This window comes from Triticum aestivum, chromosome 6B (genome assembly GCF_018294505.1).
Source record: "Triticum aestivum cultivar Chinese Spring chromosome 6B, IWGSC CS RefSeq v2.1, whole genome shotgun sequence".
In the NCBI taxonomy this organism is placed as follows: Eukaryota; Viridiplantae; Streptophyta; class Magnoliopsida; order Poales; family Poaceae; genus Triticum; species Triticum aestivum.
The window spans coordinates 46,538,783-46,560,726 of NC_057810.1; the positions used below are offsets into that span (position 1 = coordinate 46,538,783).

Sequence of the window (21,944 nt, forward strand, 5' to 3'; positions counted from 1 at the left end):
TGAGCGGTTGGGGGGGGGGGCTCCGTATGAACCATGAGATGCGATTCCAGAGGTCAATGGGGCCGATGAACTTCAATCATGCAGACCGTCCACATGTGTGGACCTCCCCTAAGAGCAAGGTTAATAATGTAGCCAACAATCGGCTATAGGGAGTTATCAGTCACTTATAGCCAACCTAATAGTCGGCATGTACAATAGCAAATTATAAATATGTATATTATTCATTAATAAGTGACCCATCATATAATCCACAAATTGTCTTGGAGCTCATGCTATAGCTAGCACTTAATCAACCGCCACTTCGCTTCTCTCCTTCCCTCTTTTCCTTCCTTCAACTAAGCACAAATGTAGTAACATCTTAACTCTTGTAGCGTGCTTATGTCATTTTATTATATTTGCTTTTAGATGTGCACCACATATGAACCGGCTCCGTACAAATCTCTAAGGGCCACGTACAACCGCTCACCGAAAGAAAAAGGTTTACAACCAGCAGGATGTCAATAGTTTAGGAGCGTACACAACCCTTAGATGTTGCATAAACGACCATATATCTTGTTTCCGTTATAGTATTGTCACATACTATATTATTATGTGAACCAAACGGCTCTTATTCTGGCTGCATGCATGCAGCTGGTTGGTTACATATCATGCGTACTTATACACTCATACGGCTGCGCATGCACTTAACACTGTAACACGTACTTCCTCCGTCTTATAATATAAGATCATTTCTGAATCTAACTTAGGACGGACGGATAGTATATATATGATGCGAAGATGGATGTTGATCAGCTGTTAACGACCCTGCAGTTGCGCCTGATCTGGGTGGGGGTTCCAGGGGGCGGGCTGAGCTTGGACATCTTGATGATCGCCGTCACGAAGTCAGACGGGAAGAGCGCCGGGTTGGTAGCGTACTGGCTCACCAGCGCGTCCTGGGAGCCGCCGTTGAAGAGCTCCTGATCGGAGTTCAGCAGGCCGCGCTTGGTGACCAGGTTGCTGTAGTAGGCGATGTCAAAGACGAGCGGCGTCTGCACGTCGAATGGCGCCAGGTTAGTATCGCCATTGGGGGCCTGGGCGGGGCAGGTGCGCTTGCGCAGCGTGGCGAACGCCGGGTCGATGTTGGTGCCGTTGTAGATGTGGTCGCGGAAGTTGAGGCACTGCGAGTAGCCGATGGTGTGCGCGCCGGACAGCGCCGTCATGTCCCGTGGGCTCAGCTGGTGCTTGTTGAACGCAGCGATGAGCTGGTCCAGCTTATAGTCAGGCGTCGGGATGTCGCTGTTCGCCGCATTCAGGCTGGCCGTCGTTGAGTCCCGCTGGCCGAGCGGCACGGGCCAGCTGGGCCCGCCCAACTGGAGGAACAACGTACGTATACCGATCGATCCAAGCATTGTCAGTAACCAGAAAACTACAGTGCACGTGCCCACTGTCATTGATTGTATGCACGTAACTACGTACCAGAACCACGCCGTCCCGTGCTGCTAGGGCGATGATGTCGGCGCAGGAGACGACGCCAGGGCAGACCAGCTCCACGTTCTTCTTGATCTCGTCAATTACCTCGAAGCCACGCACCGAATTCACGTTGGGAAGGGCGGTCTTCTCGCCCACGAAGCTACCCTTGTCATCCAAGAGAATGGACCCGTCACAGCCCTATACATATAACAAAATTTCACCATTAATCCTGACCTGACCTTCTCCGTAAATCAATGGACATAACTATGTTTGCTTAAGGGTTTAGTGTGTAATTACTTGAACAAAGCAGTCATGGAAGTGGAGCCTAAGGAGGGACGCCCCCATTCGGCGCTCGACGAGGACTGCCTTGGTCACCGTGGAGCGCACAATGAGTTCCAGCGTCGGGCAGGTCTTCGCGTAGAACGACGGCGACAGCTGACCATATGCGGAAGAGGAGAGGAGGAAGAGGGCAAGCAAGCAATGCCATGCCCTACAGCTAGAGCTGGAAGCCATGGCTCAAATTTATCTAGCTACGTACGTAGGCTCAATCTGTTCTTCACTGTAAGCAGGATTGTTAGCTCAGTGGCTTTGCATAACTGTGGTGGGCACGAGCCACCTATTTATAATAGTATGGTTCTTTCGGTTGCATGAGATGCATGCAGAATTGTGAAAGTTAGGCCGGTACGTACGGGGTTGTGGAAAAGTATAACAAGTTCCACGTGGTTGCTTTCTCTGGTTAACTAATTAACAGCAACGCATCTCTACTTAGGTGCCAAAAACTGTTCCATCTTTGCTCAAATGTCACTAGCAAATAGCAAAAAACTGTTAGTGAGCGCCCTGGTTGCCGATCTCTATGGATAAAGATCATATCCAGCCAGCTAATTGGAATTATGTCTTCCCATGTCCCATGCTCTGTAGGGTTGTTTCATGAACTTCTTTTCAATGACATCTTAAACTGATAAGATTAATGTTTTGATCATAAATAAATAAACACCGAGGGGCAGAGAAGGATGTAAGCCATGATGTGAGTAAACCCATGTCTATCTTGAATTAACAGTTAACAATCATGGGTAACTAAATTTGCAACACAAGCTTACCTCCCTGCCTGCCTTGTTATGTTTTAGAAGAAATGTTAGTTTTAAAAGCTAGCTCCAATTCCTGATATAAATAGTCATGCATGTTTTTTAATTCAAACTCAAAGATTGCTTTGGATACAAACAGGAGCATAGAGAATATCGAAGCAGCTCCAAAAAGCAGGAGAGAAACACCAGACACCGGCAAAACTAACCACTCCCTCGTCACTCAATTCAAATAATTGGGTTGAGAAAATGACTTGCATCACAGGTAAACATTTGGTGCATTTTTTTTTGGTGACAAATCTTTGGTGCAAACTTGAATTGATTAGATCTTAGCATCCACTTGTTGGTAAACCTTTGGTCCATGGAGACTAATGTGGTGAATGGGTGGTAGACCTGTTGCTCGTGAACTAACCTGCTGGGATGGTCATTTTCCTCTGGCGGGGATGCGTACTCCACTTGAATGAATTGTTAGGCCTTTATCTACTTCATTGACAATGGAAGGTTCCATCGGTAGCGGTGGCGCCAACCAATCACTATGCATGCCTACACTAGACTATGCGTCTATGATCCACAAGGGTAGTACATTCAACATGTTCACATGTGCTGACATCAGGCTCACATGGGCCGATCGGAGATGGTGGGAGGCGGCGAGGAGCGGGCATTGGTGACCGAGTCGAGGAGGGGCTACGAAGGAGGATGCCAAGCAACAACCTCACACACTTTTTTTAAAGACATCAGGAGAATTGCCATGATTCCATTGAAGATGAAAGGGCCGACAACTAGGTACAAAGATGGTCATGGACCAGAAACAAAGGAAAAAAACAAAATTACCTCAGAATCTGAGTTTTCTCATAGCCTCCTCAACTGCCCAAGGCTAGCCTATGTGAATCAACCTAGATCGAACGGAATTGGGTAGCCGGCTAACTTCCAGGTTGTCGCCTCGTCTCTAATTCCAACAATTGACACTACCATTGGGTGTTCCTTATGCTGGAAAATTCTTCTATTCTGCTCTAACCATATTTCCCAACAAAAAAATTATCACAAGTGCCTTCACACTTTTAGCAGAGTGGCCCTCAAACCTCTGACTAAGTTGAGCAAACCATACCACAAAAGGGTCATCCAAGCTCCAGTTTGTAGGAGAGAATGAAGGGAGGTTGGCAAAGGTGGAGAGCGCATCAGCACCGGCACGCGGGCCTCCAAAGCAGTGCCGGCGCCCGGGCAGCGAGGCCCGAGCGACCAACGAAGCAGCGGTGCCCGAGCTCGAGGCAGCCGACGGGCCTGACGCAGTCGAGGATGAGGCCGGCGAGGCAACCCATAGGGCCGCCATGCAGACGCGGCGGAGGCGGGTGTCGTGGATTGATTTGTGGGCCGGCGCGCGAGCGGCGGCTATGATTGTCCGCCGCATGGCGCGAGGCCGCTGGGTGGAGGTGATACAGGTGTCTCGGGGAGGGGCGGAGACGGTAAGCGTAGATCGACAGGCGCGCCGGCGCGCAGACGACGGCTGTGAGGGGCCGCCTGTCGCGCGAGGCCGCCGGGTCGGTGAAGGAGTCGGCCGGTCGCGACAATGTCGGAGTAGAGGCGCACGGGGGTCGAAGGCGGTGGCGGGCGACGCAAACCAATCAAGCATAGACCGGAAAAACCAAAAACAAAACGCCGATCAAGATGACTAACGGGAGAGAGAAAAACACGGAGCAAGGGATTGGGAAAAGACTCTCTAGGGCAGCCGGTCAACACGACCGGCGGACGAACCCTAGGAACGGGGCGCGGCCCCCGGCAGCGGTCATGGAGGCCGACCGCCCCGGGGGCGGCGCGCGGGTGCGGAAGTGGCGGCGGCTAGGGTTTAGGATCGATTAGGCTGATACCATGTTAGAAGGGAGAGAGAGGTATTGTTGCGGAATATGACGGATGTATTATTGAGCCTCGAAGGCGAGTATATATTGAGTACAAGACTTGGAGGGCAAGAAGCCTCTCCCGGAGATAAGGTAGAAGATGGATTACAAATCCTAGACTACCAAATACAAGTAAAGCAAATATATCTCTAGCACCGGACAATGCGAGATGACCCTCATATGTCATGCTAGTCAACCACACTTCTCACATCAAAATCATCAAATCCATGCATGTCGATCATACACATGAATATGACACATAAATAAAATTTGTTCGTAGAGAAAATACATAGTTCAAACATAAAATTTGTTTTTAATTGCACAATTAAACAATAAAATGATAGGTTTCCGTTGTGGGTCCTCATATGCTCAATAAGATCAGTGAGTAGTTGCAAGTGCACCCGTTGATCTCGAAGATTCTGATGCATCTGCTTAAAGTAGTCCTTATAGAGCAGCCTTCCTCCAGCGACCATACCCTAGTTCAGGACTCTTCTTCCTTTGATCAAACCCTTGAAGATAAGAATATGTTCCACCTCCCCATCCATTTACTCTTGGGTCCTTATGATGGGCATAATCTCAACATCTTTGTCAGACTCCAACGAATCGAAGAACTCCTTTTTCGTTAATTTATCAGGCTCCTTGTTTTCATACTCCTCACGCGACGAACCCACCAAAACCCTTGTTTTCCCTACAAAAGAATAAAAAAAACTACTTAGACAGTTTAATGAACACATAGATGGCAAGGTGCAGTCCAAAAATAGCTTGACGTACCGCAATGGCATTTGGGTGGCGAGATTTGCAGGAAGGAGTTTTATGGTGGTCGTGGCAGCACTGAGGGGTAAGGATGGCGACAGAGCTAGGGGAGGGCTGACGCGGAAGTGGGAGAAGAGAGAAGAGAAAAATGACTCGTTCGGAAGGTCAGGGGATGGTGAATTTTATGGTGAGTCCTATCTGTCGGATCCGACATGATGTTCATGCTCGGAGCCCCGGACGCGTCCGAACCTCCTCATATCCGCCCCAGTTATGGGCTGGCTGTGGGGTTGTTAGTCAACCCAAACATATAGGGCTGGTTTGAGGAGCCTCACCGGGTCACGATTTTGTGACTGGTCACCAAGCTTTCTTTTTTTACTCTGATTTTTTTTTCTGTCAGTGGCTGGAAACCATTGTTTCGAAAAATCTCGGCAATTCCGTCTTTTCCTTGTCCTATTTTTCTCGTCCTCGGCGCAGCCAGCCTCACTAACCAGACGAAAAAAGCAACGCGAGTGTGATGCGCCTTACTGCAGCACCAAGCATGTGTGCTCAATCCTCAGTTTCCCAGCGTTCAACAGGATATCGAGATCATGAATCAATGAAGTGCATGCACGAACACCGTATGTCAGCTCCTTTTTCCTCCATCCCCAAAGAGCACATCCATGTGTTTGCCGTCATCCCATCCCGTACACCGTACGCTATATACATGTGCATAGTCCATAGTTCTAGAGTAGCAAGGACAAGGTACCAAGTACATATCCTTCTTCAATTAAAGTCCATTTGTACGTGTGGTGCTCGATCCGCCGTTCGAACATCGCCGTTGCCCACATGCTGCCTCATCTTCCAATCTCAATTACTTCTATCTCAAGTACTCTTGAATATTATCTTTGTTTAGTTAGTAGAAGTGTGCCACACTTATGTTCTATTTTATGGACGCTAATTCAGTTTGTCCATTATTTGGATTTTATGCATCCGTACTGTTGGAGCTGCTCAGTGCTCACGTCGTTGATGTAAGGTGTATAGAAAAGACAATTTGTTAATTTCTGAATTATATTTTTACAATACAAATGTTAAGGGCCACATACAACCGTTCACTGGACGAAGAACGTTTGTAACCATCAGGGGACGTACAGAACCCTCAGATGTCACATAAAAGACCATATACCCTGTTTCCATTGTACTACTGTTTGCATACATCGGCAACTTGGGAGATTACATGATGAAGGAGGTATCTTACAATCCTGGAGGTGGAGGATCACCTCTGAACCCCAGCCCAGGTATATATTATCTGAACCAAACGACTCTTATCCTTTTCAAACGGAGTGGGGGGAAAGGTTCCCGAAGCAGGGTGGGGCAGGGGATGGATGGTACGTGTCGGAGTACAACATGTGCTTCCTGTTTCAGTGGCCGTACCGTCGTCTTACCTTTCGAAGGTCGTGAGTTTGACTCTTTTTTACCGCACCGCAGGCAATATATTTTAAATAAGCGTCGAGTCACGCAAAATCCTATATTTAGCAAATCAGGAATCGAAAGTGCGACGTGAAGTAGGTACGTCGCACGATCTACCACTAAGACTTGTGCTTAGTTGTGGCATTTGGCTCGTATGAAACCTATATGACATGCCTTACATGGTTTAAATTCAAAAATTTCAGGCAGTAACAAGTTTTGCCTGGGGTCGAGAAAAAAACTCTGCCTATCACTAAAAGGGCCGTCCGCGCGGCGTACATGAGGTGTTTAGGAAACTCGGTTGTAGATGCTCTTACTGCCTTTAGATGTGTGTGTGTGCCGTGCGCTGGTGCCATCTAACTGCCTTTAGATGTGCGTGTGTGCCGTGCGTTGGTGCCATCTAGGACCGGCAGGTTGTAACCATCCCAAGGCTCACATTGTAGACGTCGTTGTGGTTGCCGTCCTATTAAGCTTCGTACACTAGTCAACACAACCAAAAGTTTGTACTGCTAAAAAGGGCTAAGCGATGACAATATACACCTCAACGCTTTCCCTCACGTGTTACGCGCGAAGTCAACACGTGAATATACTCTTGAACTCGAGACCTTAGGCCCTGAAAGCATGATAAGCTTCATGCACTAGCCAACACAATCAAAAGTCGGAACTAATGAAAATGACTAGGCAATAAACGTATACACTCCAACACACTCGTGTATGAACTCCGCCAGCATCTTTGGCTTCGCCCCGTCCCGGGCAGCGCATGATAACGCCACACCTGGCTGGTGTCCTTGGCGCAGCCAGCCTGACTAGCCAGACAGATATAGCAACGCGAGTGCGACACGCACACGCCTTCGTGGAGTACCAAGAATGTGGAGTACCAAGAATGTGGGCTCAACCCTCGCTTTCCCAGAATTCAACAGGACGTGCAAGATTCGCCCCAGCATCATCGAGATCATGATTCATAAATCAATGATGTGTGAGGGAGTCCTGGATTAGGGGGTGTCCGGATGACCGGACTATGACCTTTGGCCGGACTCCCGGACTATGAAGATACAAGATTGAAGACTCCGTCCCGTGTCCGGATAGGGATTTTCCTTGGCGTGGAAGGCAAGCTTGGCGATACGATATGAAGATCTCCTCCCATTATAACCGACTCTGTGTAACCCTAGCCCTCTCCGGTGTCTATATAAACCGAAGAGTTTTAGTCCGTAGGACGAACAACAATCATACCATAGGCTAGCTTCTAGGGTTTAGCCTCTCTGATCTCGTGGTAGATCAACTCTTGTAATACCCATACCATCAATATTAAACAAGCAGGAGTAGGGTTTTACCTCCACCAAGAGGGCCCGAACCTGGGTAAAAACATCGTGTCCCTTGTCTCCTGTTACCATCCGCCTAGACGCACAGTTCGGGACCCCCTACCTGAGATCCGCCGGTTTTGACACCGACATTGGTGCTTTCATTGAGAGTTTCTCTGTGTCGTCGCCTTTAGGCCCGATGGCTTCTTCGATCATCAACCATGACGCAGTCCGGGGCAAGACTTTTCTCCCCGGACAGATCTTCGTATTCGGCGGCTTTGCACTGCGGGCCAACTCGTTTGACCACCTGGAGCAGATCGAAAACTACGTCCCTGGTCACCAGGTCAGGTTTGGAAGCTTAAACTACACGGCCTACATTCGCGGGGACTTGATCTTCGACGGATTCGAGCCACGGCCGAGCGCGCCGCACTGTCTCGATGGGCATGACCTAGCTCTGCCGTCGGACAGAGCCCAGAGTGCCGCTCAGGAGTCCGCTCCGACCATTAGTTCGGAGCCGACTGCGCTAACCAGGGACGGACGGTTGGACGCTGCCCCAGGAGCCGCAATCTCTACGGCGATAGAGCCGAATACCAGCCTAGTCCTTTGCAAGGCCCGTGACTCCAAGGTGCCGGACTCCGTTCCGGACTCCGAATCTTCCGCACCCCTTCCGATCGAACCCGATTGGGCTCCGATCATGGAGTTCACCGCCGCGGACGTCTTTCAGCTCTCGCCCTTTGGCGATATTCTGAACTCCCTAAAGTCTCTCTCTTTGTCAGGAGAGCCCTGGCCGGATTATGGTCAGCAGGGTTGGGATACGGACGACGAAGAAATTCGAAACCCACCCACCACCCACTTTATAGCCACTGTCGACGATCTAGCCGACATGCTCGACTTTGACTCCGAAGACATCGACGGTATGGACGCCGATGAAGGAGACGACCAAGAACCAGCACCTATAGGGAACTGGAAAGCCACCTCGTCATATGACATATACATGGTGGACACCCCTAAAGCAGGGGATGGCGAGGAAAAAACGGAGGATGATCCCTCCAAGAAGCAACCCAAGCGCCGACGTCAGCGGCGCCACTCTAAATCCCGACAAAGCAAGAACGGCGAATCCGGCACCGGAGATAACAACACGTCGGACAGTGCCGAAGATAACCCCCTGCAGCAGGATTCAGTGCAAGAGGACGAAGGAGCCAGCCCTCATGAGAGAGCGGCCGACAGAAAGGTTGAGGACAACAACTATATGCCTCCCTCCGAAGGCGAGGCAAGCCTCGACGACGACGAATTCGTCGTGCCAGAGGATCCCGTCGAACAAGAGCGTTTCAAACACAGGCTTATGGCCACGGCACGCAGCCTCAAGAAAAAACAGCAGCAGCTTAGAGCTGACCAAGACTTGCTAGCCGACAGATGGACCAAAGTCCTGGCGGCCGAAGAGTATAAACTCGAGCGCCCCTTCAAGAGCTACCCAAAGCGCATGCTGCTACCCCAACTTGAGGAGGAAGCAACTAGACCTATATTACCCGCGTATGATGCGCCCGATTGGCCACCCGGTGGCCGCGACAGAGAGACCTTCGGGCCCTCGACCCAAGCCGCACCCCGGCACCGCTCAAAACATAACAGAGTACGAGGAGACGCAACAGACCCGCGAGACATAGTGGAGGACAAGGAAAGGCAAACAAGATCGATCTACGGATCGCGTGGGCGCCCCACATCACGTGATGATAACCATCACACTGAATATGATAAATACGGCCAGGCCGAATACAACAGACCAAGCTCATCCGAGCTATGCCGCGATATAGCCCAGTACAGGGGCGCCGCACACCCACTATGCTTCACAGACGAAGTAATGGATCATCAAATCCCAGAGGGTTTCAAGCCCGTGAACATTGAATCATATGACGGCACAACTGATCCCGCGGTCTGGATCGAGGATTACCTCCTCCATATCCACATGGCCCGTGGTGATGATCTACACGCCATCAAATACCTCCCGCTCAAGCTTAAAGGACCAGCTCGACATTGGCTTAACAACCTACCAGCAGAGTCAATTAGTTGCTGGGAGGACCTGGAATCCGCATTCCTTGACAACTTTCAGGGAACTTACGTGCGACCACCAGACGCCGATGACCTAAGCCACATAATCCAGCAGCCAGAGGAATCGGCCAGGCAATTTTGGACACGGTTCCTAACCAAGAAAAATCAAATAGTCGACTGTCCGGACGCCGAGGCCCTTGCTGCCTTCAGGCACAACATCCGAGACGAATGGCTTGCCCGGCACCTAGGACAGGAAAAGCCGAAATCTATGGCAGCCCTCACGACACTCATGACCCGCTTCTGCGCGAGCAAAGACAGCTGGCTAGCTCGTAGCAATAACATAACCAAGAGCCCTGGTAATTCGGATACCAAGGACAACAATGGCAGGTCACGTCGCAACAAGCACAAACGCCGCATTAACAGCGACAATATTGAGGATACGGTAGTCAACGCTGGATTCAGAGGCTCCAAACCCGGTCAGCGGAAGAAGCCATTCAAAAGAAACCCTCCGGGCCCATCCAACTTAGACCGGATACTCGACCGCTCGTGCCAGATACACGGCACCCCCGAACAAGCAGCCAACCACACCAACAGGGATTGCTGGGTGTTCAAGCAGGCAGGCAAGTTAAGTGCCGAAACCAGACAAGGGGCTGCGTAGCGATAACAAGGAGGAGCCCCGGCCGCCGAACAACAGAGGACAGAAGGGATTCCCCCCGCAAGTGCGGACGGTGAACATGATATACGCAACCCATATCCCCAAGAGGGAGCGGAAGCGTGCTCTCAAGGACGTCTATGTGTTGGAGCCAGTCGCCCCAAAGTTCAACCCATGGTCCTCCTGCCCGATCACATTTGATCGAAGGGACCACCCCACCAGCATCCGTCACGGCGGATTCGCCGCATTGGTCCTAGACCCAATCATTGACGGATTTCACCTCACCAGAGTCCTCATGGACGGCGGCAGCAGCCTGAACCTGCTTTATCAGGATACAGTGCGAAAAATGGGTATAGATCCCTCAAGGATCAAACCCGCAAAGACAATCTTTAAAGGTGTCATACCGGGTGTAGAAGCCAGCTGTACAGGCTCAATTACACTAGAAGTGGTCTTCGGATCCCTGGATAATTTCCGAAGCAAAGAGTTAATCTTCGACATAGTCCCATTCCGCAGCGGCTATCATGCCTTGCTCGAACGAACCGCATTTGCAAAATTCAATGCGGTGCCGCACTACGCATACCTCAAGCTCAAGATGCCAGGCCCTCACGGAGTCATCATGGTAAATGGAAACACCGAACGCTCTCTCCGAACGGAGGAGCACACAGTGGCCCTGGCGGCAGAAGTACAGAGCAGCCTCTCAAGGCAACTCTCCAATCCGGGTGTTAAACGTCCGGACAATGTCAAGCGCGCCCGAAGCAACCTACAATAGAGCTGGCTGGCACAATCCGAGCGAGCATAGCAGTGCGGCCCCAACACCAGCCCTCGCCGGATGGTGCTATCGGTACCACGCGTACATAATTACGCTTTGAAAATACCATGGGCATAAGGGGAGGGGCACAACTACGGCACGCCCAGAATGCGGCTCAACCGCACTTAGGGGCTTCCTATTCCGCAGTTCCTTTTTTATATATATACTTTCAGGACCCAACTATCCGGAAGGCCTGTCCGGCAATACACTCGCCGAACACACGACGCAACAGCCAGGGCGAGAACAGGCTGCGTCGAATATCCAGGTGGTCTCTATAACGAATTAAATACCTGTTTTTACTTAAAGACCCGCAGCTTGCCCCTGGAGGGGGACATGTCAAATAATCCCATCTTTTGCTTATCGCACTATTTGTATCATTCTGCTTTCATAGCAGCCCTTTTTTTAAACAATACATAGCTTCTATCTATTATTGTATTCCTTTATATATATATATGTTCAGTCATGACATTATGCAACCGTACACTTTGGTACGGACAATACACCAGGGGCTCAAACACCCCATAACATGGTGTGAGAAGACCGAACACTCTTATGAGTGCGGCACCCCGAACTTATAGCATTATATGCATCGGCTCCGAATCATGTCTTTGGTCAATAGTTGGGTTTGCCCGGCTCCCATGTTTTGGTACCTTACGTTCCGCAATGTTGTCTAAGATAGCACTGGGAGAACTACTGCGATTGTGCCCCAGTTGAGCTGGGTTAACACCTCAGTAGAGAAAGCTAAAACTGACCGTCATGATAGTGCGAGAGACCGGTCGCTGTCCGCGAGGTTTTTAGAGTCCTTAAAGACTTATGCCGCTTAGAGCAAGGAACCGGACTTATCCGGCCTAGGCGTGGTAGCGCCCCAAACTCGGTCTTCCGAATACTAGGGGCTTCGCCGAAATTTAAAATTATAGAATTCTATGGCTAAGTGAGAGTGATAAAGCATTATAAGTCCGACGGCCTGGTTCGTTGTGCTGAGCGCCTCCCTAGATGGACCAAAGAATGGGAACAAGAGCGCTCAGGTTTATCCCGAACACCCCAGCACTCGTGGCATGGGGGTCGAAGCCGATGACTTGCATCTCTTAGATTTGATAAACGGCCGCACAGAAGGTAATATTTTAAATTAACAAGCGTTGCTTAACGCATATGAACAAAGTTTTCAGCGTACAGGATAACAAATGCGAGTCTACTCAAAAATTACATCTTTGGACACTCTTCCGCTATAAGGCGGGCACCCTTCAGGACGCCCTTATAATACATCTCGGGCGTACGATACTCCTTGCCCGGCGGTGGCGCGTCCGTCAAAAACTTCTCCGCGTCCAGCTTGCCCCAGTGCACTTTAGCACGGGCAAGGGCCCGACGGGCACCTTCAATACAGACGGAGCGCTTGATGACTTCAATCCACGGACACGCGTCCACCAGCCGCCGCACCAGACCGAAGTAGCTCCCAGGCATGGCCTCTCCAGACCATAGCCGAACTATGAGGCCCTTCATGGCCTGTTCGGCCACCTTGTGGAGCTCGACCAGCTGCTTCAGCTGGTTGCTCAGGGGCACCGGATGTTCGGTCTCAGCATACTGAGACCAGAACACCTTTTCCGTCGAGCCCCCCTCCTCGGCTCGGTAGAACGCGGAAGCATCAGATACACTACGGGGCAGATCGGTGAACGCTCCTGGAGAGCTCCGGATCCGGATAAGTAACAGATAATTTACTTTTATATTCTTGCTTTGCATAAAGAATGCCTTACCCGCCGCTATCTTCTTCATCGCCTCGATCTCTTGGAGGGCCTTCTGGGATTCGGCCTTCGCGGTTTTGGCACTCTGAAGAGCCAAGGCGAGCTTGGACTCTCGAGTCTTCGAGTCACGCTCCAAACTCTCGTGTTTTTCTACGAGAGCCTGGAGCTCTTGCCGCACTTCCGCCACCCGCGCCTCCTGCTTCTCTCGCTCGGCGCGCTCCAGGGCCGCACTATTTTCGGCCTTGGAGACCGCCTCCTTCAGGGTCGCCACCTCGGCCGTGGCCCCTGCAACATTTAAGTTGTTCCTGTCATTATTTGCAACCAAGTATCTCTATATACATTTACATACGGTATTACATACCCTCCTTATCCTCGAGCTGCTTCTTGGCACGGCCGAGCTCGCTCTCGGACCGCTCGAGGCTTCCCTTCAATGCATTGACCTCCGCAGTCAGTGCGGCAGAGGTCAGCAGCGTAGCCTGCATTCCCATATCGACATATTTTTATTTAGACTCCTGCGTATATCTTTTTAGATCCTCAGCTCGGCTTTTCTTTTCCGAACGCCGAACTGAGCATCAGGGGCTACTGTCTATGCGGTAACATTTTTATATGTTTTGAACACATACCTCAAAGCCTGTTAACAGACTTGTACAGGCTCCTGTCAGCCCGCTTTTGTCGGACTGAACCTTTTGAATCACCGCACTCATAACAGTGTGGTGTTCCTCGTCGATGGAGGCACCGTTAAGCGCCTCCAGTAAATTGTCCGGCGCCTCCGGATGGACGGAGGTCGCCGGCGGCGTAGGCTTGCCCTTCTTATGAAGGCGCCGCCTGTCGGACTCTGAACCGTTGATGGTTCCGGAGCAGTGTCCGGCCTGGGGCCGGACTTAGATCCCTCCGGGGCTTTGCCCCCTTTGGGCCTGTAGTCTGGGAGGTCGCCTTAGGGCACCTCCAGGACCACCTCCTCCTGGTTCGGTCCCTTTTGGGACTCCGCCTTGGCGTCGTCTGCAGGGAGCGGGGAGGAAGCCGTCGGAAGTGAAGCGTTATTCACATCCGATGAATTCAGAGAGCCGCTCGACGAATCGCCGAGCTGAACTCTGGGTGGACTGCATAATTAAAATTCGGCATCAGAAGCTATCGAATAATAGAGGGACGCCATGAGTCATTCGGGTAGCCGGACACTTACGATTTTGCCAGGGGCTTGACCCTGGATGGCCATTCCTCCCCGCCGTCTTCGGCATCGGAGCCATAGTCCGGCAGAAGGGTCTTCCCCTTCTTGGCCCCCTCGGCCTCCCCAGTTGGGGAAGCCTTCCTTTTCTTTCCTTCCCCCGTTGGAGGGGGAGGGGCTTCTTCTTCTTCTTCTTCCTCCTCCTCGTCTTTAGAGGCGGAGGGGGCTTCGGGGCTGTCAGGCGATGAATCCGACACCACCAGGCGCCGGGAGCTCTTTCGAGTCCCCGTGTTCTTCTTCTTGGCCTTCTTCTCCGGCACCACGTGGGGTGCCGGAACCAGCAGCTTGGTTAGACGAGCATCCGCTAGGTCTTCGGGCAGAGGAGCCGGACAGTTGACCTGCCCGGACTTCTTCAGCCAGTCCTGTCAAAGGTAAGGGAGTTTAGATCCCGCATAGAGTTAATCTATGAAAAACAAAATATCCCGAAATGGGAAAAGTAAGCTCACCGCGCTGGCTTGGCGCTTGGCGCAGAATCCGCGATCCTCGGTGACGGGAGAGGGGACCTCGGAGCTCTTGAATAGCACCTTCCGGGCATCTTCATGCTTTGTGTCGAAAAACCGGGACAGAGTCTGGTGCTGGGCCGGGTCGAACTCCCACAAATTGAAGGCCCGTCGTTGACACGGGAGAATCCGGCGGAAGAGCATGACCTGGACCACGGTGAAAAGTTTAACCTTCCTGCCGATCAGGTCCTTGATGCAGGTTTGAAGTCCGGTCACCTCTGCCGGATTGCCCCACTACAGGCCCGTTTCTTTCCAAGATGTGAGCCGCGTGGGAATGCCAGATTGGAATTCGGGGGCCGCTGCCCATTCAGGGTCACACGGCTCGGTGATGTAGAACCACCCCGATTGCCACCTTTGATGGTCTCTACGAAGGCGCCCTCGAGCCATGTAACGTTAGGCATCTTGCCCACCATGGCGCCTCCGCATTCCGCTTGGCGTCCACCCACGACCTTCGGCTTGACGCTGAAAATCTTCAGCCATAGGCCAAAGTGGGGCTCGATGCGGAGGAAGGCCTCGCACACGACGATAAACGCCGAGATGTTGAGGATGAAGTTCGGGGCCAGATCGTGGAAGTCCAGGCCGTAGTAGAACATGAGCCCCCGGACGAGCGGGTGAAGAGGAAAGCCCAGTCCGTGGAGGAAATGGGGAAGAAATACAACCCTCTCATGGGGCCTAGGGGTGGGGATGAGCTGCCCCTTGTCTGGAAGCCGGTGCGCAATGTCGTTGTGCAGGTATCCGACTTTCCGCAACCTTTTGATGTGCCCCTCCGTGACGGAGGAGGCCATCCACTTGCCTCCCACTCCGGACATGGTTGGAGTAGGTCGAGGTGAGATGTGCGGGCTTGGACGCTGGAGCTCGAGTGCGCAAGGACGAATAAGCAAGGGAGGAAGAAGGCGTAAATGGAAAGGGTAGATCCTTATCCCCTTATATGGGCGGCCAAAACTACCAGCCCCCACCGGCCTAATAAAACTCGCTTATCTCCCAAGCGCTGCGGTTAATGGCGCGGTTGGGTTACCCACACCCGTATTGATGAGAATCCTAGAATAAGGGGACACGATCTCTGCTTTGACAAGACGTGCCAAGGAAACCGCCTCGCTAAACGCATTGAGGTGGAGTAGTAAAATGAATAAAAGCCTGGCCGTGGCGTGAGGTCACGCTACGGAATTCATCAGCAGATTAGATTGGTGCAAATATTATTCTCTCTATGGTGGCATGTGGAAATTGTTTTGCAGAGCCGGGCACTATCCTGGTGTTCAACATCTTCTATGAAGTATTCGGAGGAGGAACCCGCCTTGCAATGCCGAAGACAACTTGCGCGCCGGACTCGTCATCATTGAAGCCTGGTTCAGGGGCTACCGAGGGAGTCCTGGATTAGGGGGTGTCCGGATGACCGGACTATGACCTTTGGCCGGACTCCCGGACTATGAAGATACAAGATTGAAAACTTCGTCCCGTGTTCGGATAGGGACTTTCCTTGGCGTGGAAGGCAAACTTGGCGATACGATATGAAGATCTCCTCCCATTGTAACCGACTCTGTGTAACCCTATCCCTCTCCGGTGTCTATATAAACCGAAGAGTTTTAGTCCGTAGGACGAACAACAATCATACCATAGGCTAGCTTCTAGGGTTTAGCCTCTCTGATCTCGTGGTAGATCAACTCTTGTAATACCCATACCATCAATATTAATCAAGTAGGAGTAGGGTTTTACCTCCACCGAGAGGGTCCGAACCTGGGTAAAAACATCGTGTCCCTTGTCTCCTGTTACCATCCGCCTAGACGCACAGTTCGGGACCCCCTACCCGAGATCCGCCGTTTTGACACCGACAATGTGCATGCACGAACACCATGCCAGCTCCTTTTTTTCCTCTCCCCAAAGAGCACATCCATATGTTTGCCGTCATACCATCCCGCACGTGCATAGTCCATAATTCTAGAGTAACAAGGACAAGGTACCAGGTACATATCCTTCTTCAATTAAAGTCCATTTGTACGTGTGGTGCTCGAACTGCTTTCGGAACATCGCCATTGCCCACATGCTGCCTCATCTTCCAATCTCAATTACTTCGATCTCAAGTACTCTTGATTATTATTTTTGTTTAGTTCGTAGAAGTGTGTCACACTTATGTTCTACTCCCTTTGTCTCATAATGTAAGATGTTTTTGACACTACAGTAGTGTCAAAAAATGTTTTACATTATGGACGGAGAGTAGTATTTTATGGACTTAATTCAATTTGTCGATTATTTGGATTTATGCATCCGTAATGTTGGAGCTGCTCAGTGCTCACGTCGTCGATGTAAGGTGTAAAGAGAAGACAGTCTGTTGATTTCTGACTTATATATTACAATAAGGGCCACGTACAACCGGTTCACCGGAAGAAGAACGTTCGTAACCCTCAGGGGACGTACAGAACCCTTAAATGTTACATAAAAGACCATATACGCTCTTTCCATTGTACTCCCTCCGTTCGGAAATACTTGTCATCAAAATGGATAAAAGGGAATGTATCTAGATGTATTTTAGTTTTAGATACATCTCTTTTTATTCATTTTGATGACAAATATTTTCGGATGGAGGGAGTATCACTGTTTGCATATATAGGCAACTTGGGAGATTACATCTGAACCCCAGCCCAGGTATATATTATCTGAACCAAACGGCTCTTATTCTGTTCAAATGGAGTGGGGGGAAAGGTTCCAGGAGGGGGGTGAGGTAGGGGATGGGTGGGACGGGTGTGTTGGAGTACAACGTGGTGGGTGTCCAGATTCTGCCCAATCTCCCACAAATTTGATTCCGGTTTAGGGGAATTCGGACGTCCGGACGGGTTCATAAACGTTTGATGCACGGTGTGGATGAAAAAAAGTTTCTAAACTACGACATCCTATCATTTAAACACGTTTTGACGAAATAGGGTTTCCCCCCGCTTTGTATTATAAAGCATTGATGCATAGTGTCGGAGTTGCCCTTAGAGCAACACTCTAAACACACTCTAGGAAGTGTTAGGGGCTGTTTGGGTATCACCCATGCCGACCCCACCAATGCATGGGCGAAACAAACTTTTGGCGCTGCTTTCTGCCGCCCACGCCCCTGGCCGATAGTTGGCAAAAAAAATGAACTAAAAAGTTGGAGGTAGTCAGAGCACGCCAACGAATTGGTTTCGATCCAAACGGCGCCTCAATATCAAAGCTCATACCCAGGAAGGTACAAGCATGCGAAAGGGCATAGAAGCCAATACAGTGAACCATCTCTTTACTGCGCCAAATCAACCCACACCTGCATCTTTTCACTGACGCCCAACCTCGATGTCTCAAAAATTCCCCAGTGCCTCATTAACAAGGAATTGTAGGCACATGTTGATGTTGGAGTTTGTTTCAGTGTTGACAATTTTTTTGAAAAGAGACTATATAACCTTTTAACTACGACTTTGTGCTTTGTTAGCAACGAAAGCATGTCTTTAGTGGGGGGGGGGGCAGTTAAAAAGCCGAAAAATTGGCTTCAAAGAGACAAACATATATGGGACCGACTATAGGCAAGTCATCTGACTTTTGTTCAACCCACAACCGTCCATCTTTTTTCTTCTTCCATCTTTCTCCTCAAACTGTTACAATTCCACTGCCCACCTCTGGCTCACCTCATGACCTCTCATCTTGCTGCGAAAACACGCCTCACTACCGCTTATCTCACCGTTCCCACCTTCGGCGATGGTGTTGTTGAATTCAAGCGGGACTCGGTACTAAAAACCTAGCACTCGTGTAGGTCAACCCTCAGACCCGTCTCCGCCTAAGATGTTGCGGTGAGTCGCATCATCTCTGGCTCAGCCACGTCGTGGCACACCCAACTCGGCATCGGAGCTCCGCTCTCGCCTTCTTTTTCTTTCTCCCACGAAATCTGACCTACCCAAATTCAAATTGCAAATTCAGACAAGGTACATATAACCATTATGAACATATAAATTGCCCTTGTGGCACAACCTCCACCTTCGGAGAGAAACACATGCCCCCATTTTAGGCTGGTTATACTGGGGAGTGAGTTAGACTAGTAATATGCTTAGCCTGGTCATAGTGAGAGTAACTTAGCTAGTAACGTAACGCACACCAATGCAAAACTTCTTATGTGGCAAGTAGTTAATGAGGAGAGAGGTGCTTAGAGTAACATAATATGTTACTGTAACATAGCGTTTCACAAGAATAAATGAGTCTACAAGCTAATAAACGCAATCATTTACGGTACTACTTCTATGTTATTTTGCACTATGAGGGTAGTAACATAGACTAGTATCATATGTATGATACTAGTCTAAGTTACTCCCACTATGACTAGCCTTATGTTACTCCTCTATAGCGGGTAGTAACATATGTGTAATGTCATGCAACATATTGCTTATTAGGTTGCAGACTCATTTTGTCTTGGTATGTGTAATGTAACGGTAATATATTATGTTATAAGCTTTTCTTTCCTCATTAATTACTTGCCACATCATCTATTTTACCTAAAAATGTTTAATGTTACCACTTCCCACTACGCGGCCAGACACGCATCACGGAGAGCCTGCCAATGCTGACCAGTACTCCCTTTGTCACCATAGACGGCGAAGTACATGGTCTGCTCGTTCACAAGAGGAAGAACGGCCACCAAAATGAGGGAGCCGGGGCTCCTCTTGAACCACATGTTGCGATTCGAGAGACTGATGGAGGCGACAAACACAAATGATGAGAGTAGGAGCATCTCCAAAAGGCACACAAAAACTGCCCCGCACGTTAAAATTCGGGTTTTTTTGGCGCCGGACAGCCTCAGCAGAAGCTGTAAAATAGTGCACGCGCAAAAAAGAATTGCGCACGAGCTAAAAGGCGCTATTAGAAGCTGGAAATTTGAGGCGCTGGATTGCGCACGCTTCACAATTTGCACTGCGTGTTTTTTTATGCGCACGTTTTTGGGCATCTGTTAAAACAATGTTGGGTTCGACGCGCTAAAAGTGCTGCAGTGGCACCCTAAAATTGTTATAGCGCGAAACTTTTATGCGCCTATTAGAGATGCTCTAAACGACTAAACCCACATGCGTTGACCTCTCCTTACATGTGCACCACACATCAACCGGCTCCACATGCAAGAATCTTAAGGGCCACCTACAACCGCTCACCCCGGGGGAACATTTTTTACAACCCGCACGATGTCAATAGTTTAGATGTTGCATAAAAGACTATAGTATAGCCTGTTTCCATTATAGTACTTCATCCGTCCCAAAATAAGTGACTCAACTTTGTACTAAAGTTGATACAAAGTTGAGTCACTTAATTTGAGACGGAGAGAGTACTATTTGCTTATATACCGGCAACTTAGGATTAGTATAAAGTTGAGTCACTTAATTTGAGATGGAGGGAGTACTATTTGCTTATATACCGGCAACTTGGGAGATTACATGATGAAGGTTACAAACCTGGAGGTGGAGGATCACGTCTGAACCCCAGCCCCGGTATACATTATCTGAACCAAACGACTCTTATTCTGCGTACTTGTACGTACATATACGGTTGGGCCTGCACTTATAACAGAGTAATAACACGTGTATAATATGATGAGACGATGGACGATCAGCTAGCTGTTGACGACCCTGCAGTGGCGTCTGATCTGGGTGGGGGTTCCGCTGGGCGGGGTGAGGCTCCCCATCTTGATCATGGCCGTCACGAAGTCGGACTCGAAGAGCTTCGGGTTGGCGGCGTACTGGCGCACCAGCGCGTCCTGGGAGCCGCCGTTGAAGAGCAACTGGTCGGCGCTCAGCAGGCCGCGCTTGGCTACCAGGTTGTGATAGTAGGTGTTGTCGAATACGAGCGGCGTTTGCACGTCTAACGGTGCCAGGTTGCCGTCGCCGTCAGGGGCCTGGGCGGGGCAGGAGCGCTTGCGCAGCATGGCGAACGCCGGGTCGATGTCGGTGCCGTTGTAGATGTGGTCGCGAAAGTTGACGCAGTGCGAGAAGCCAATGGTGTGCGCGCCCAACAGCACCGTCAGGTCGTGCGGGCTCAGGTTCTTCTTGGCAAACATGGCGATGAGCACATCGAGGCTTAAGCTGGTCACCGAGAGGTTGCTGTTCGCCTCATTCAGGTTGGCCGAGCGGCACCTTCCAGCTGGGCCCGCCTAGCTGCCGGAATGATGTATGTATACCGACCGATCTACCCAAACGTTGTCACTCGTCAGTAACCAGAAAAGTGCAGTGTACGTACCAGAAAGACGCCGTCCCGTGCGGCGAGGGCCGTGATGTCGGCGCAGGAGACGACGCCAGGGCAGACCAGCTCCACGTTCTTCTTGATCTCGTCGATCACCTCATAGCCCCGCACAGTATTCCCGTTGGGAAGGGCGGTCTTCTCGCCCACGAAGCTACCCACGTCATCCAAGAGAATGGACCCGTCACAGCCCTATGCATATAACAAAACTCCACCATTAATCCTGACCTTCTCCGCGAAAAGAAAATTGATACTACTATGTGATTGTAAATCAATGGACATAACTATGTTTGCATAAGGGTTTAGTTTAGTTACTTGAACAAAACAGTCATGGAAGTAGAGCCTGAGGAGGGAGGCCCCCACTCGGCGCTCGGCGAGGAGTGCCTTGGTCATTGTGGAGCGCACGATGAGTTCCAGCTTCTGGCAGGACTTCGCATAGAATGACGGCGAGAGCTGGCCGTAGGCCGCCGAGGAGAGGAGGAAGAGAGCAAGCAAGCAATGCCATGTCCTACAGCTAGAGCTGGAAGCCATGGCTCAGATTTGTGTAGCTACGTACGTAGGCTCAATGTGTTCTTCACTGTACGAAGGATTGCTAGCTCAGTGACTGTGCATAACTGTGGCGAGCAGGAGCCACCTATTTATAATACTAGTATTGTTCTTTCGGTTGCATGAGATGCATGTAGAATGGTCAAAAGTTAGGTCCGTACGGGGTTGTGGAAAAGTATGACAAGTTCCACGTCGTTTCTTTCTCTTGTTGACTAATTAACAGCAACACATCTCTACATAGCATCTCCAACAGGCGCGCAGTAACACAAAAACACTAAAAAAAAATACAGCGTCAAAATAGTGTTTTTGC

The 21,944-nt window shown here is 50.3% G+C and overlaps 1 protein-coding gene and 1 pseudogene across 1 annotated transcript; both read right to left on the reverse strand.

The window, feature by feature from the left end:
• Positions 1-582: 582 nt before the first annotated feature.
• On the reverse strand, positions 583-2,026 carry LOC123133394 (peroxidase 70-like). The gene is made up of 3 exons (XM_044552897.1): positions 1,747-2,026; positions 1,456-1,647; positions 583-1,349 (listed from the first exon to the last, which is right to left on the reverse strand). Exons 1-3 carry the CDS (start codon positions 1,960-1,962, stop codon positions 789-791), a joined length of 969 nt encoding a protein of 322 aa, XP_044408832.1. The 5' UTR covers positions 1,963-2,026; the 3' UTR covers positions 583-788.
• An 18,248-nt stretch (positions 2,027-20,274) lies between these two features.
• On the reverse strand, positions 20,275-21,674 carry LOC123133395 (peroxidase 70-like; annotated as a pseudogene).
• Positions 21,675-21,944: the final 270 nt, after the last annotated feature.

Bases quoted from the DNA above. Each gene is read 5' to 3' on its own strand.
- LOC123133394 (XM_044552897.1), bottom strand. From the start codon at position 1,962: ATGGCTTCCAGCTCTAGCTGTAGGGCATGGCATTGCTTGCTTGCCCTC. The intron at 1,648-1,746 runs GTAATTACACAC...TTATATGTATAG, and splicing joins TCCATGACTGCTTTGTTCAA to GGCTGTGACGGGTCCATTCT. The intron at 1,350-1,455 runs GTACGTAGTTAC...TTGTTCCTCCAG, and splicing joins CACGGGACGGCGTGGTTCTG to TTGGGCGGGCCCAGCTGGCC.